The sequence below is a fragment of the Nothoprocta perdicaria genome, unplaced genomic scaffold (genome assembly GCF_003342845.1).
Source record: "Nothoprocta perdicaria isolate Ctin4 unplaced genomic scaffold, notPer1 scaffold_10, whole genome shotgun sequence".
NCBI lineage: Eukaryota > Metazoa > Chordata > Aves > Tinamiformes > Tinamidae > Nothoprocta > Nothoprocta perdicaria.
The window spans coordinates 1,745,838-1,760,856 of NW_020454094.1; the positions used below are offsets into that span (position 1 = coordinate 1,745,838).

The 15,019-nt window shown below is 50.1% G+C and overlaps 1 protein-coding gene across 3 annotated transcripts in view; it reads right to left on the minus strand.

Moving 5' to 3' along the window:
- The window catches only part of CTIF (cap binding complex dependent translation initiation factor), a 122,494-nt gene extending 109,021 nt beyond the window's left edge, over positions 1-13,473 (minus strand). For 2 of the 3 annotated variants that reach the window (XM_026040206.1, XM_026040200.1), the window contains exons 1-2: positions 13,273-13,473; positions 8,768-8,851 (exon numbers count right to left, since the gene is read on the minus strand). In XM_026040206.1, coding sequence (XP_025895991.1) covers positions 8,768-8,851; positions 13,273-13,452 — 264 coding nt within the window. In that variant the 5' untranslated portion in view covers positions 13,453-13,473. Of the gene's footprint in view, positions 1-8,767; positions 8,852-13,272 lie in introns of those variants that run through there. The other variant, XM_026040192.1, reaches the window with a different exon arrangement.
- Between the last annotated feature and the right edge of the window lie 1,546 nt (positions 13,474-15,019).

The following is a 15,019-nucleotide window of genomic DNA, read 5'->3' on the forward strand; positions in this document are numbered from 1 at the left end:
TTTGCTCAGAGGCTGGGGCTAGAGCTTTGAAGTGACCTAAGACAATTAAAAGCAAAAAAGGATTTTCTCAAAGCACAAGATATTCAGCTCTTTCCCATATTCTGAAAACAGGGAAAATAAAAAAGCAACTGTGTGGTGAAGGACTGGGCTAAGAGCTCACTGCAATTATATGTTTGCTAGGCTGGGGTTTCACAGCTTAGTCTAACCCGCCTGCCCTGGCCCGTGTGCCAGGATTGCATCAGTTTTTATTTACTTAATTAAGCAGCACGCTGCGTAAGCGAGGCYGCATTTGAGCCTCTTCCCCGTGGCCTGCACAGCAAGCGCAGCGCAGGGACGCCGTGCCCCAGCTGCAGCATCCACGGCCACGTTACGCGGTGCTGCGGCTACGGCACCGTGCGCGTAGGTGACGTAGGAGGGGTCGTGGCTCTTCCCAAGGGATATCACACCAATGGGTCTTCTTCTCCCCTTGCCACAGCGCAATCTAAACCTCCCAACGGCTGAGAAATCACTTGGTCATAAATATCAAGCTGAATGATAATAGGACGGTCTATGATGAATTGTGAATTCTGAAAAATATCAAGCAAGACAAAAAGTTAAGGGAACTGTTAAACTGGCATGGAGGAAAAATTGGATTGGTGCCACTGGTSAGACACAGGGCAGTGGCAGCTTGGGATGCCTTGGGACACCCAAGGCATGCCCATGTCTTGCAGGCATCCCAGGAATGGAGAGCAATTTTATCTGATGTGGGGAAGACACAAGCACAGAGTGAAAAGCAGAAAAATGACTCTTTACCACCCAGCTGTTGGAAGAATCMATGATGAATGTTATTGTATCCTACATCCTAAGGCCAGGGGAAAGGGTGTCCTGTCTGTCTAGGTCAGCACTGGTGGGTGCAACACATGGGCTACAGGGTGCCTTTCAAACCACCTCTATAAAGATAGAATCAAATGTACCCAGAGCTGTAKTTCTTACACTTAAGAGATAACATTTGGGGATGTATTCGGAAAGCCAAGAAGTACACAGAGAWTTTTGGAGGTATTTGGAGAAAAACAAACAAAAAACTCATCTTGAAACATGAGCCTGCTCCAAATGTTCCTTACACTTCAAAAGAGTCACTGTGAAGAAAACCCCATGACTACCCTCTGAACGGCGGTCACTTTGCAGAGAGAGACAAAAAATAAATAAATCAAAGATGTAACATCCCTCAGGAGGCATCACAAAACCAGACCGGTTAAATCACATGCTTGAGAAATTTGAGACCTCCACCTTGAAGTTTCTTCTCCACTTTCCTCAGGAATCCCAGAACCACAGAAAGGGTTGAGGTGGGAAGGGACCTCTGGAGATCGCTGGTCCAACCGCCCTGCTCAAGCAGGATCACCTGGAACACGTTGCCAAGCCTCATACTTGGCAGCTCTTGGTGGTTTCAAGTASAGCTGGTTATAGTTACAAGCCTGATTTGTGCTTGTGGTGGCCTGCAGATCAACGAGGGGGATTCAGGGCACTGGCTCAGGAGACCCCTGCCAGGCTGCACCCCAGTCACCCTGCCCAGGCTGAAACTCAGCACCTACCTGTACAAATACCAGASAGGGGGCTGGCCAAAAATCACGCCAGGAGGAAGGGGGGGATTAATTCCACCCTGTGGCAACATCTGGACTCACTTGAGACGCGACAGCGCAAACGTCATGAACCAACAGGATAATAGTCACCGATATTGCTTCCATTCTGTCTCTTTGTTTGCTGGCTCTAATTCATGGCCCATGGGCTTTTTCACTCTTGTATTCCTCATCATCTGCGTTTTCTATCCTTTTCACACAAAGGAACCTTTTATCAGTCAATCGCTGGGCTTAACATTCATCATAGGTTGCCAGGGATCACATACAGCACTCTTACACCTCCAGCTAACTGCAAGATTATCTACAAGTCTCCCACGTGATATTTTTGTTAATTTAAGCCAGCAAAGTGAAGAACAGATCGGATTCCTCTGCAGCTCTGAAAGTAGCTGAAGAAATGGTTGTAATGGCAAAATATTCTCTGTTCCTTGTTCTTGCCTCCCACCGACCCACTGCCTCCATATCCCTGTCCCAACATTCTCTGTTGAGGTGCTCCACAAAAGACCAAGACTCTTCCAGTACCATGAACGACCCTTGAGCTCTTGCTTCCATTTCTCACCAAGCTSCAGTCCCTTTCTATATCTGCCCTTTCCACCAGAAGGGGAACTCTAAGCTYGGAATGGGACATCTCAAGAGATCAATGGAAACAGCTGCTTTCACCCATGCAAATCCTGCAGGCCAAGTCTACAGCCTCTTGGGAACCACGAGGCCTGTGCACATTAATGCCTCCAACCACCCTCCTTTAGGAACTAGTTGTCACATCTCACATTTGCATTTTAATTAACAATAATAACATGTTTCACTTACATCGCAATTTTCATCTTCACAGCTCTTTGCAGCACGAACTAATTAAGCCTCTTTCCTTTCCCAGACCAAGAGTTGATGCTTTTTGCTGCTTCAGCCCAGGTCTGAAAGCACCATTCATGGAAAGAGAGGGTGGTTTCCCCAGCTGTTCCGAAATGGAAGCGCAGCCACCGCCTACGCGGGTGCCCTGGCCTTGCTTTTACAGCAAGCTGCGCTGGGAGAAGCATAGGGAGAAGTATAAATACCCRGAGAAGCATAAATACAGCAAAGCCACCAGCCTCCAGAGGCCGGGGACAACGTCGAGCTCCTCGTCACGCTCGACATGGTGCCACAATCCCCCCTTCAATTTAATATCCAGCTGCAGGGAGTCCTGCAAAGGGCTCCAGCACCCACCCAAGCCCTCAGGCTCCCCTGGACGCCCAGTAGCTGCGCAGGAATGATAGAGCCTTAGCCCCACTAAGAAGCAGAGCCAGCAGCTACCATGTAAAGGGGCCTTTTTGAGGTTTCTCCAGTGTAAATTTTCATGCACCTACTTCCCCCTGCAGTTAAATCATCCAGTGATGCAGAATTTTGACACCAGACTCCGAGTGTTTCTTTCAACAAGTCCCTGCTCTTCTAGAGCTATTCAGGAACAGCTGTTCTACTGCTTTTTCTCCCACAGATAATAAATAATTGAGAAGAACTCTTTTAAGCAAAAAAATTTACCCAAAATATTAACGAGGGACAAACTCCCGGCTTCTTTATTCTCTATGCATTTTATAAAGTGACAAAAAAAACCTTGTCGAAAACTCAGCCACTATAAAAAACCACGCAGAAGAACCAACCACATAGAAAACAACAAGCAGTTACACAAAGAGTGCTGCAAAAAACAATTCCGTTTTCTAAGGTTTTACATCTCAAAGCTGAGTGTTTCTGGATGCCCTGACATCTAATAAAAGTGCACTCATGGCTTCTCCCTCCTGCAGACACATCTGGATGGGAGGCACGTTCAGCACAAGGCAAGAGGATATTTTTCCTATTTACCTCCTTCCTCTCTCCATCTTTTCTCAGAGAAAAACTAAGGCTTTCTCTCTTCCCCCTTCTGCCAGTTTTTWCAAAAAATATAAAAAATAAAAAACACAGAAATGAAAAAAAAACAAGGCAGGGAGGATTTTGCAAGCCAGAGCTGCCTTTCAAGCACCAACGTGGAGCCCACCCTACTGTCTCCCACAGCATGGACTGCAGACAGAGCTCTTCAAGGGAGGGGAAGTGTCTAACTCACATCGCTGTCTCTTCAGCTATCAGCTGCCTCATGGTTATGTCTACTGATGCACACACTTCCTCCATTGCAAAGGAAACCTCCTCTTTGTGCTTTTTGTTTCGGTTCAGTCTCTGCTACATTTGCTTTTAGAGTCCCCTTATCACACCAGCCTCCTCATGCAGCCACCAGCTCCTGGAACCAGTTTCCAAAGGACAGCTCCAACAGACGTGCAGCTGCCTGCGACCTGCACCAATGACCCACGTACAACTGCATTAGCTCTGTGGTTTCTGCTCTGCTCAGCCTCCACCGGATTTCCAGGTTAAGGATGCTCATTTGGAGCTACCAAGCCCTAACTGGCTGGTTTTCCATAGAATCATAGAATCACAGAATGCCCAAGGTTGGAAGGGACCTCAGAGGTCATCGAGTCCAACCCCCCTGCTCACGCAGGGTCACCTAGAGCACGTGGCACAGGGCTGCRTCCAAGCGGGTTTTAAAGATCTCCAAAGAAGGAGACTCCACAACCTCTCTGGGCATCCCACCTCCTAAGTTAATTCAGTGGTTTTCCTGCCAAGACTGCCCCAAGGAACACTGAGTTTGCACAGGGCGGATCAGCACAAGGAACTGCAGCGTGTTAGCAGGCGCTGTGCAGCTGGATGGAGAGAGGGCTGGCACAGGGAAGGGGAACCTTCTGCTCCCAGGATTATATGTCACTTGTTTTGCTGAGCAAGCAAAGAATGACACTTAAGCTCCAAACCCAAACCCAGACGATTTAAACCAGGTGGAGGCTGTTTAACCAGCAGGAGGAAATGAATTAAGCAAGCACAAAGACCTTGTCAGCCTCTTTACAGCCCACCCACTCTAAAGTTGGTCTTGGAAGCCACAGATCTGGGGCATTACTGGGCCCACTGCTGTCAGTGGTTTAAGCCAGCTGAACTAAAAGGCAGGTCAGACCTTCTTTAACACTAAGTTCATGACTTGCTTCCAAATTCATTTTATTTTCTAAGTCTGCATGCCACAAAAATAGGATAATCTTTCTTCTGCATCTYCGGCTCCCCCTCATTTCCCAGAAGCTACTGAAAAGGAAAATATTAGTTTGASCTTCTATTTCCAGCATCAGATATTCTCATCCAAGACAATGGGGCTTTCTTTATGGAAAAGCACCATTTTCTTCTCTTTCCAAAACAGAAAGCTTTAAAATCACTAACTTGGCCAATCCCAAATCATCAAAATACTCAAACGGGTGCTTCTCTCCACTCTTCCCCAGCCCTACCAAGCCCAAGACTTTGCTCTCCCTGTGCTCTGAACACTGAGACCCTGATTTCAGCAGTCTCCTCTCAGCTCCTTCCCAGCTCGCTAAGCAGACACCACGACCCAGCCCTTTACCTAAYGAATGGCTCTCAAAGACATATCAAAGAGTTTCCGATTTGCAACAGCCTCGCTAGGGGAATGCAAATAAAGTATTATGTAAGATCCTCGCACTGGGTCTTTCAGAAAAAAAAATAAAAAAAGAAAAAGGATGTAAAATGATTCCATTATAACAACTTTCCTCATTTTCTTGGCATCCCGGTGCACAGAGGGTATCGGGCACGCGGGAGTGGGTTTCAGCCCAGGGCTTCCAGAGCACTAAGGGATTTCCCAAGGGAAAGGCAGCAAACAGGAGATGTTTCTGCTCCCTCTGAGAGCCAAGGGGAATGTTAGATGAGCRAAGTGTGATTATATGGGATTGGGTTCTCTTAGCAAACCAAAGGCTTGTGAAATGTTTGCCACGAGATGGTCGGTGTGATCCCTTCTTCCCCACAAACCGCCCTTTACCAGTCCCCTGTCCATAGAACCAGAAAGAGGAGAATTAAAGGTTTCCAGGGGAGGTTTGCTCCAACTTTACACCGGCTGCACCTAGTGCAGAGTGCTGCCCTATGGGCACTGACCCCCTTGCAGTCTCTCACTGCAACTACAGTGAGATACTCAGCAGGTATCTGAGCAAGGAGCATAAAAAATGGGGTGAACATGAGGGGATCTTTTCTGGAGACACCCGAGAGCTACAGAAAACCTGCAATGCAGCAACACCCTGGACTGGAAGTTGCATCAAGACATGTTATTACTCATAAGCAGGCACATTACCCAGGAATGCCCCTCGTCCTCTTTGGAATCCAGCTGCCCAACACCCCGTGGATGTTTATGTGCACACACAATACATAAATATGCGTAGATAAATATGTAACACACCTCTACGCTGCTTCATTTCGCTTGCAGTAACCAGGCAGTTCCATGGAGCCTGCCCCAATTCTTGCTTGGCAAGAAACAACAGATGGTTGCTCCCCATTTCCCTTCTCCCTCAGTGTTCAGGATCTCACACGTCTCCATCCTAAACGGGAGGACTCTCATGGCTCTCCACAGAAGAAGCCCCTTTGCCATCTCCAGCGAGGGGAATATCATGGTCACCGCACCCAGGGAATTTTTGCAGTAACCGATTTTTGCAGTAACCAGAGCCAATACAAATTTTACATTCAAGTATTTCTCATCTAAACTGGTACTTCTTGAGCAACAGGCAATAGAGAAATTGCAAAAGGAAATAAGATAAGGAAATTGAAAATGCCCTTTCCAACAAAACCTCTCAAAATCCATTACAAATTGTGATCAAAAAAAGCTTAACAACCTCCCTTGGGAAATAATCACCAAGTCTTTTTCCCTAGTGTGTTTGAACAGTAAAACGTCATTTACACTTAAGACAAATATCCTTTTAATTAATTTTTTTTTGTTGAAAGATACCGATTGAAAAAAAATCACTGGCCAGAAACAACAGTAGACTGGACCTAATTCACCCCAKCAGTGTTTCAGTCACGTATCAGCAAGGGAAAGCAAAGCGGAGCTGGGCACAAGCACCACGGCTTGCAGCTCCTCTTGGTGCCAAGGAGAATTTGTGAGTAGCTGCTCAAGGAAGCCGACCATGCATAGGGCTGATGATCAGCTCTGCTGTAGGCTGGGAGAGAACCCAAACGCCAGGAAAACAGATCAGCAAGTGCAGCCTGGACATCTGTGAGCGTTATCTGTAYGTGCAAAACAAGCTCCCTGTCGGAGGGGATCAAGAAGGTGCAACAGCCAGGAAAAAATGACATAAAAAGGAACAAAGGAAAAGACGGAGGCACGAGGCAGGTGAAAGATGTCGGGGCGGCGCCTGTCRAGCCAGAAATGCCTCGCTGCCGCCCGGCCTCCGCCTCCTCCCGCGGCACAAATCCGCCGGGAGCCGTTGGTGCCGGCGCGGCAGCCGAGCCCGGGAGCCACTTGCCGCTCGGCTGCCGCGGGCTCGGCACGCGAACCGGGCACGCTGTGCGGCGGGGAGAAGCGCCCCTGCCGAGAGGCGCCGCGAGCCGCGGAGCGCCGGGAAGGGCACGTCTGCGCCGTGGGCCCGGCCCGCGCGGCGGCCGCAGGGAGCGGGAGGAGGAGGAGGATTCGTGGCCACGCACCTCAGCGCGACCGGGAGACACAGATCCAAGCTGGAACAGCCTGAATCCGCAATTAATGCCTGCYGCCTTCGGAGGCTGCTCTGAGGCAGCCTCACTGCACTGAGTGCATCCTCCACGGCACCCTCCTGCTCCCGTCTCCATTACACAGAGGTGTTTGTATATAGAACTGGATCTTCCTTTGCTAGGCACTCCCAGCTCCCTCAGGACAGGGCACACAGCACGCAGGAGGAASGGGGAGTTCTGTCCCACTGCTAAGCAGTTTTCAGTGCTCTTTGCTTGGCTGGGAATCTGCTCTGCTTGGGAAAAGCTGTGCCCGGGATGGGGCAGGGAAAAGGGATACAGACTGCCCTGAAGCTGCAGGTCCTGCACGCCCCGGCTCTCTGCTTGCTCTAGGGGGAAGGGGCTCTCACACCTTTTTTCATGAGGTCTCATGGGTGAGACTGGAACCTGGAAGACAGCAAGCAGGGAAAGAGCGGAGAAGCCGCCTGATTTAACCACCTTCCCTGGGAGATACACCCAGCAACCATGAAATGAGGTCCACTTTGTCCTTATTCACTCCTTTCTGTGAGCTCTCTCTTCCCCTCTACGCACACATTCACTAGGGCCCCCCACGCTCTCACACCTCCCTGCTTCCCCTCCCGAGGCTGCAGTTCCTCCCGTTCTTCATCGCACTCCTCACCCGGCTGTGCCTCCCTTCCCACCCTCCTTGCCCTTGGTGGAAGGGCCTTTTCTAGCATCTCTGCGTTTCGGCTCATCCAGGGTCACCTCCCTGGAGCAAGAAGCAGAGCCCGGGAGTGTCCCTGGGCCAGACCCTAAGACTCACATGCCAGGACACTGCAGTTCATAGCGTGGGACCTCCAGCTAATCCCTGGCACAGGAACAGCTCCACATTTGTGAATTAAGAAAGTTGGTCTTATGTTCCAACTCAGCTTTGATGCCTCATACAGGTTGTATTAAGAAGCTCTTCAGGACTGGATGGAATGCTCTGCAATTTTGGTTTTTTATTACGGAGAAATAAGCTTCTGGTCAAAGCAATGTGCATGCCAGGAAGTTCTCCATCTCCCATGGTTTCAGTGGGGGGCAGTTTTCCATGACAGACTGAAGGGAGAAGGTCTCTTGCTGCACATCTGCTTCACACTGTGACTCAAGAAAGGGCATTAAGTCAGAACATGAACTCAGGATGGACCAGGAGAAAAATCTGCTCCTTGTGCCCAGCTTCCCTTCACACCAAGTGATGCTCCTCAGCTCTRAAAGGGGTTTGGTAGCTCAATAAATACTTCTCTCTATTTTCCAGTATGCRGAGCAATAGAAATCTAGAAAAGTTTCCCGTTGGCACTTGATGAAATACTGATAAGCAAAGGTTAAGTGGTTAAAAAAAAATACAGAAAAAGGGTGCATAAAAGCMACAAAAAGATGAAGAAGCAGCCACATCCAAGCCGTTACAGCCCAGAAGTCCTGCTTCTCATGAGCGCAAATCAGAGACCTCCAGGCTTTGCTTTCCCTAAGCCTAAATACCCRTCCTGGCCTCCTTGAAGAGGAATCGCTTCAATGTCCAGTGGGTCTCCATGCCGGAAAGCCRCCGTGCTCTGGCGGGACACAGAAAAGCTGCAACACCAAGGAGTGGGTGAGCAAGAGGCAAACAGGAGCCCTACCTGGTTGTGTTCGTGAGACGAGGAGCTCTTCCCTCTCGACGGGGAGCAGCTGCTGTCCAGCTGCTCGCTACAATCCGCAGTCCACTGCAAAAGGGACAGAGAGGATGGTGTGAAAGAACAGCCRGGGCAGGGAGGCCACGGGGTGAGCGCGGCGGCCGGCCGCTCTCCGAGGCCACAGGAGCCCCCCATGGGGAACAAGGGTGGATCTCTAGGGCTTTGGCCCCCAAATGGTCCAGGGGGAGAGGGATGGGCCGCAAACAACTGCAAGAAACCAAAAAAGAAGCTGAAAGCTTCACATGGCGACACAGACGCTTTGGCCGGCTCGCCACCAACAGCAGCAGGTCATCTATGCCTGCAGGGGCACCCTAAGGACACCATGTTATACAAACATTCCCAGTATTTCCTTGCAGGTTCCAACAGCATTTTTAATCTGTCAGGGTTGGCACAGGCAGCTTGGCACATCCCGGATACGGCTTGATTTGATTACTGCTCGCCCAGAGGCCGGCACCGTATCCGCGTCTCCCAGCCAGCCCGGTTAAGGACAGGCACCTCGACACGAGCACACGGGATCAGCAGCAGAACAGGCACGGGTGCAGATCCCCCCACCTCCCCAGCTAAGCACCTACTGCTAACTTGGCAAAGGATGGAAAAGTTATTTCCACAGGAATGTTTTATTTTAAAAACTAGACAAGACCAAAATCCATAGCCCCAAATGGCACATTCGGGCTGTTTGGATTACATCTTTGCAGCTCACGTTGGCTTTCTGTCACAGTGAAGGAAGCAAATATCGTGGGATCTTCTGGCTCTGCTAGCAGAGCACAGCACATGGAAGAGRACAACTGCTGAAAACAACCTAGGACTTCTTCCCAAGTTTGACAGCAAGGAGCTTGCACCAAAATAATTCCATTTGAGGTCATGCTGTCTACTGCAAAGCTCAATTTTTTGCTCCTCCCAAAGCTGAGACTCCACATTTTCAACCACCCCATCACTTAACTCTTCCTGCTGGAACTGCTTGAGCAAGGAAGCGTTTCAGAGAGTCCCCGCTTGGGTGCCACTACGAAGAATAAATGAAAAATTGGTTCCATATAAACAGCAGCCACCAGAGAACTTGGACCCACAGGAGCAGCTCACTCATTACATTAACAGCCCGCACAGTAACAGAATTGGGAGGAAAGTGCATTTTTCCTCTGCCTTGATTCTCCTTTCTGAAGGGAGCCAGGTTGGAGCAGCACACGTTGGGGCAGTGCCTGTATCTGACCTTCATTGCACCAGCCATAGACTCTGCAGCCTGCAGAGCCCTGGTCCCTACAGCGTGCCCTGCTCTGCCCAGCTGCAGTCACGCCGCCTGCGGCCGAGCACCTCGCACCGAGCTCGGTGGATTTATCCTCTCTCAGGCAGCCAAAGCGTCATTATGGCCACGAGGACATGAGCCACAGAGAGATTAAGTAACTCGCCCCAAGTTACAGGTTCGGTTGCTGGCAGGAGCTTGCAGGTAAAAACAATTTGCTTTGCCTCAGTCCAGTGCCTTCACCATAAACCATCCTTCTTGCTCCAGCTCTCATTAAAAGCGAACGTGCTGCCTTCAGCCAGGCAGATCTACCCACCAGCCCCGCCAGCTCCTGGMAGGGTACCTGCATGTTTATTTTTTGATTTAATAAGAAGCAATCAGAAAAACAGTAAACCAGAAATACATGAATTCTGATYGCTGCTTGCGCAAAGTTAGGGTAAGGTGCAAAGCATCCCTTAAAACACTTTGCCACCCAGAATTAAGCTGYTTCTGAGTGGTGAAGTGGTTGTAAAACTTTGCCTACTAATTTATTTCTAATTTAACATCTCTACTCAACTCTGCACACTAAAAGCAGCACTTGCCTGGCTGACCTGGAGCCCCTTCGAAGCATCACTTCAAGCACAGTCATTTCCCAACCTTAGGTTAAAAAACRCACTATGAAGAACTCTGCATCACTTGATTTTTAAATATATTTTCYCCTGTTTCTAATGCCTTTGATCCTCAATTTGGAAAGACCTCTTTTCAGCAAACTCTGTTCTTAAAAAGGTTCTTTTTGGGGTTAATTTCTTTGGGCAGAGCTAATATATAACAGGGCCAAAGCTCTGGATCAGATCCTCAGCTGCTGCAAGTCTGCATAGCCCAGATAAATCAGCTAAGTGCTACTTATATCAGATAAGCAGTGGATAAGCAAGTTTCTGTGTGACAGACTATGGGACATTTGCTTTTATGATCTCCAGCGCCGTCACACTTGGAAATACGGAGCAGCAGAAGGGAGAACCAGAGCCCATCCTGGAGTTCATGGAAAACTGGCTTCCACTCACTGCACCGCCTGCAGCTCCCTATTTGCAGGTGAAACAGTGGTAGGCAACCCCTAGAGCAGAGCATGAAATGGAAAAGAAAACCTGAAACAAACCCAAATACACTGGAATTCTTGCATTTCCTGCTGCACAATGCTGCATGTTTTTCATATACTGCAAGGGCTGCTTTTGCACTGTGAAGTCTTCAGCTGGCTYGCAGCCTGTATGGAAACAGCAAGGATTTTGGTGTGATTCATCACCTAAAAATTTCAGAAACAAGTCAGGAAGGTCTGTGCAAAACACAAGGCCATCCAGCCGTGTTCCTGATGGGCCTTACCCAGCTCGGCTGCCTTTGCCAACACGAACTTCTGGCTCCGCAACGGGGCCGATCCGGYGGGAGGGATCCTCGCCCTGCACCAAAGCAGCCCCAGCCACGAGGTGGTGGGGCCTGGTTTGGTGTCAAACCCCACTGAGAAGGGCTCCTGGATGGGTTCTGCTCCTTCTGCCCGTCTCCTTCCCCCTTCATGAGCTGCTTGCAGACGAAGTTCGGCTGCCGCGGCCTAATTAGCTGGGCAGCATTTGATGATCAGAAAGTGCTACAAAGCCCCAGGCTGAGCCCCAAACGGAGCAAATCCCTGGGCAAAGGGAAGTGACTCACTTCTCTCCCRGGAATCGCTATCCCATCCATTATTAAAAACCTCCCATGCTTCTTCAGCACTGTCAAGGCTACATGGATATTGCTTCATTAGGCGAGTGCCAGCAGGAGGGAGGGAGGGATGGAAGTGACAGGAGCAATCCGCCGTTATCCAGCCTGCGATGAGACTGCCAGGGCCTCGGGGACGCAGCGTGGGGACCCAAACACAGGTCTTCCACATACCTTCCGCCAGCATCCGCCAGGGAAGGGCCCTGCAAACGCGCGTGATGCCTCCAGAGAGCTTCCTGCCATCCCCATCCAAGGACCTCGCTGAGCATCGGCCACATCCCAGCCACGGTCAGAGCGTGGGAAGCCCCCCAAAAGGGTCCCTTTGGTCGGGGTCAGTGCCCTGGTGACGGTGCAGGACGTGGCGCGACACCCCCCTGCTCCGCTTGCCGAGGTTCAGCAGTCCCCGATGCAGCACAAAGGCAGTTCCAGTGTCAGATACCTAACGGTGGCCAGACCCCTGCTCCTATGATCTTCCAGGCAAAGACCTCTTTATTATTATTTGGTCCCCATAACCAGCGTGTTAGTGCTCTATAACCTGAGTAGTTTATTTCACCAGGATTCTTGCAAGGTCCCTCATACTCTAGCAGGAGGATCAGGGCAGCCTAAATGCATGAAAGAGCAGGGAGCAGCACCCACARCTCGCCCTGTACAGACCTTCTCTAATACTGCAGTTTGACAGTTGGCATCTTCGGCAAGTGCCTGGCACCAGATTCCCAGGGTTTCCCGCAGAGCATCAGCAGATCAGCAGATTAAGTTTCTCCTTACATTGAACCTCAAACGTCAGCTTTAAAAAAACGACAAGATCCTGGCGGGATCTGTTCCTAATGACAACGCCAAGCCACATCCTCCCTCAACGATCCCTCCCTTTGCTTGCTTGCTATTCACATCCTCCGCAACGGAGCAATTCTCTTCCCTGACATAACAATTATGGAGTAAGCAAACAGGTTATTACACATATCAAAATGCGCAGCAGTTAAATGCTGCTAGGGAGTATTTGGGGCTTTCGACTGCTTTTACTCATTCAGGCTTTTTATTAAAATCCCTGAAAGCTTCTGTATGTGGATGGAAGCGGTGCAGGCAACTTGGCCTACAGATGCACTTCTCAGATCTGAATATTCCTCAGGAGAGCCCCTGCAACTCATCCCGAGCCAGGCAAAGTCCTCTGGCATTTTTCCTGTGAAGTACTGGGCTGATTGGAGGCAAAAAATGATTCTCCTCTCTTGTCCTGTCCTACATGCAGAGGTGCTTGCACACACRCTCTTGGCCATCTCTGGGCACCCCTGGGAGGACAGCATGGGACAACCACTGCTATTTTCCAACTTGAGGTCACATCTTTAGGCTATTTCATGGAAAAACCAAACGCGGGTGGCAAGAGATCTTTTCCAAGCACTTGGGGCTCTCATATTTGGCTGAACGAGAAAGTTGCTCTATCACTGGCTTCCCTATAACTCCAGTGCCCCTGTTTTGCATCCTGTCCTACACTGCATCCTTCCCTCACCTGCGAGATGTTGGACTGCGTCTTCTCACTCTCTCCATCCCCCTCTGTTTTATCCGTCAACAAGCCTTGCACTTGGTACTCCAGGACGTAGCTGTCAATGAATCTCTCCAGCTCCTCGATTTCCTGAGAACGGCTACTCCCTGCCTCGGAGGAGGCAGACGCCACAGACGAGTTTTCCATCACTCCAGGTAAGAAAATGAGAACAGAGGGGGCCTGAAGAAGAAAAAAGAGGGAGAAATTAAGTCCTTGTCCTCTAAAACGCCCAGTCTTCCCAGCAATGCYTCCCTCTCACACACCACCCAGACACTCCAGTCTTCCTTAAGGGATAATCACAAGCATCTATTTTCTCTTTCTAGAAATCCATTAATTATAAAAACAAGCCAGGTTGGGAAAAAAAAGAGCAGCCAAAGTCCACTGGTTATGGCCGGCAGGATACTTTTTGCTCCTTGGTTTCCACCAACACTTCAAACCATTAGCCAGGACACAAGCCCTATGGCTTCCAGTAACTGTGAGGGCATTTCCTTTCCCATCTAGCTCATGGTGAGAACAACCCAAGAACACAAGAGCAACCCCATTCAGAAACTGTTGCATGTTGCCATGGACCAACAGGAGACAAGAGCTTTTTGACTACAAGCAGTGTATGCTCCATTTTTGGAGGTTTCTTTGTGGAGTGGAACTAGAGATCCCACCAGAATCTTTATGACTTTATGACAGTTTTAACGTAAGGTACCTYGGGAGGTGAAAATCTTCCCTGACCAATTCCAGGAATCTCATGGATACCTCAGCCAAGATGCTGAACCTTTAGATAGAGATCACCAATGATTCACTAAATATTCTGTATGCATTATTAAAACATATTCTTGACTGCTATAGCCAAAATACAGAGCAGAAAAAGGAAAGAGAACAGAGCAAGYACAAATAAATACGGAAATCACATTATGTCATGAGGTCCTGGAGCTTCAGTCAGCCACCTAATCATCTAGAAGGCCCAGGGTACACAACATACCCCACGAGCCTCATGAAGACACATTCACCCTCACGAAAACGGCCACGGTGTTTCACTAGGCGAGATGTGGGTTTACAATGATTTTCCGAGCAGGAGGCACGTTCTGCCTGAGGACGTGCTGTACAGACGCTGAGCTGCAGCTCAGYGCCCATACAACAAACCCGACGCTCCCGGGATGCGCCAGCTTGCACGGGGGTGCTCAGGGCGGGTGCCGAGGGTCGCCCGGGCCGCCGCGACGGGCAGGTGCCGGGGGAGCAGAGCGTCGCGTCGCGCACAGGCCATGGCCACAGCGCTCGGGGCTCCCGGCGGGGCTCACGGACAGTGAGTGACCACGGCCCAAATCAGCCCTTGGCCAGGGCCAATGCAGCTCGTGCTGCATTCCCAGCACGGGCTCCCGGAGCCGCAGGCTCTCGCTGATCGCRCGGCACCTCTGTGCCTCTCGGCTCCTGTCCCCGCGGGGCCGTCGCAGATTGAACACGGGAACAGTGCCAGGAGAGGTGCTACAGATCRCTGCGTGCTGCAGAATACCCACGACAGCCCCAAACACAAACCTCTTGGTAGCAAACTCACTTAGGCCCCCAAATGCTCCAGCCCCAGCAGCAGGCACAGAACGTTCTGGCTCCTGGGCAGTCAAGACCACAGAAAGGGGAGGGATCTTTGGACAACACGGCCCTTGACTATCCTGGCTAAAGGGGAAGGTGGGAAGTGAAACCAAAACACAGGATAATCCATCAAAATTAG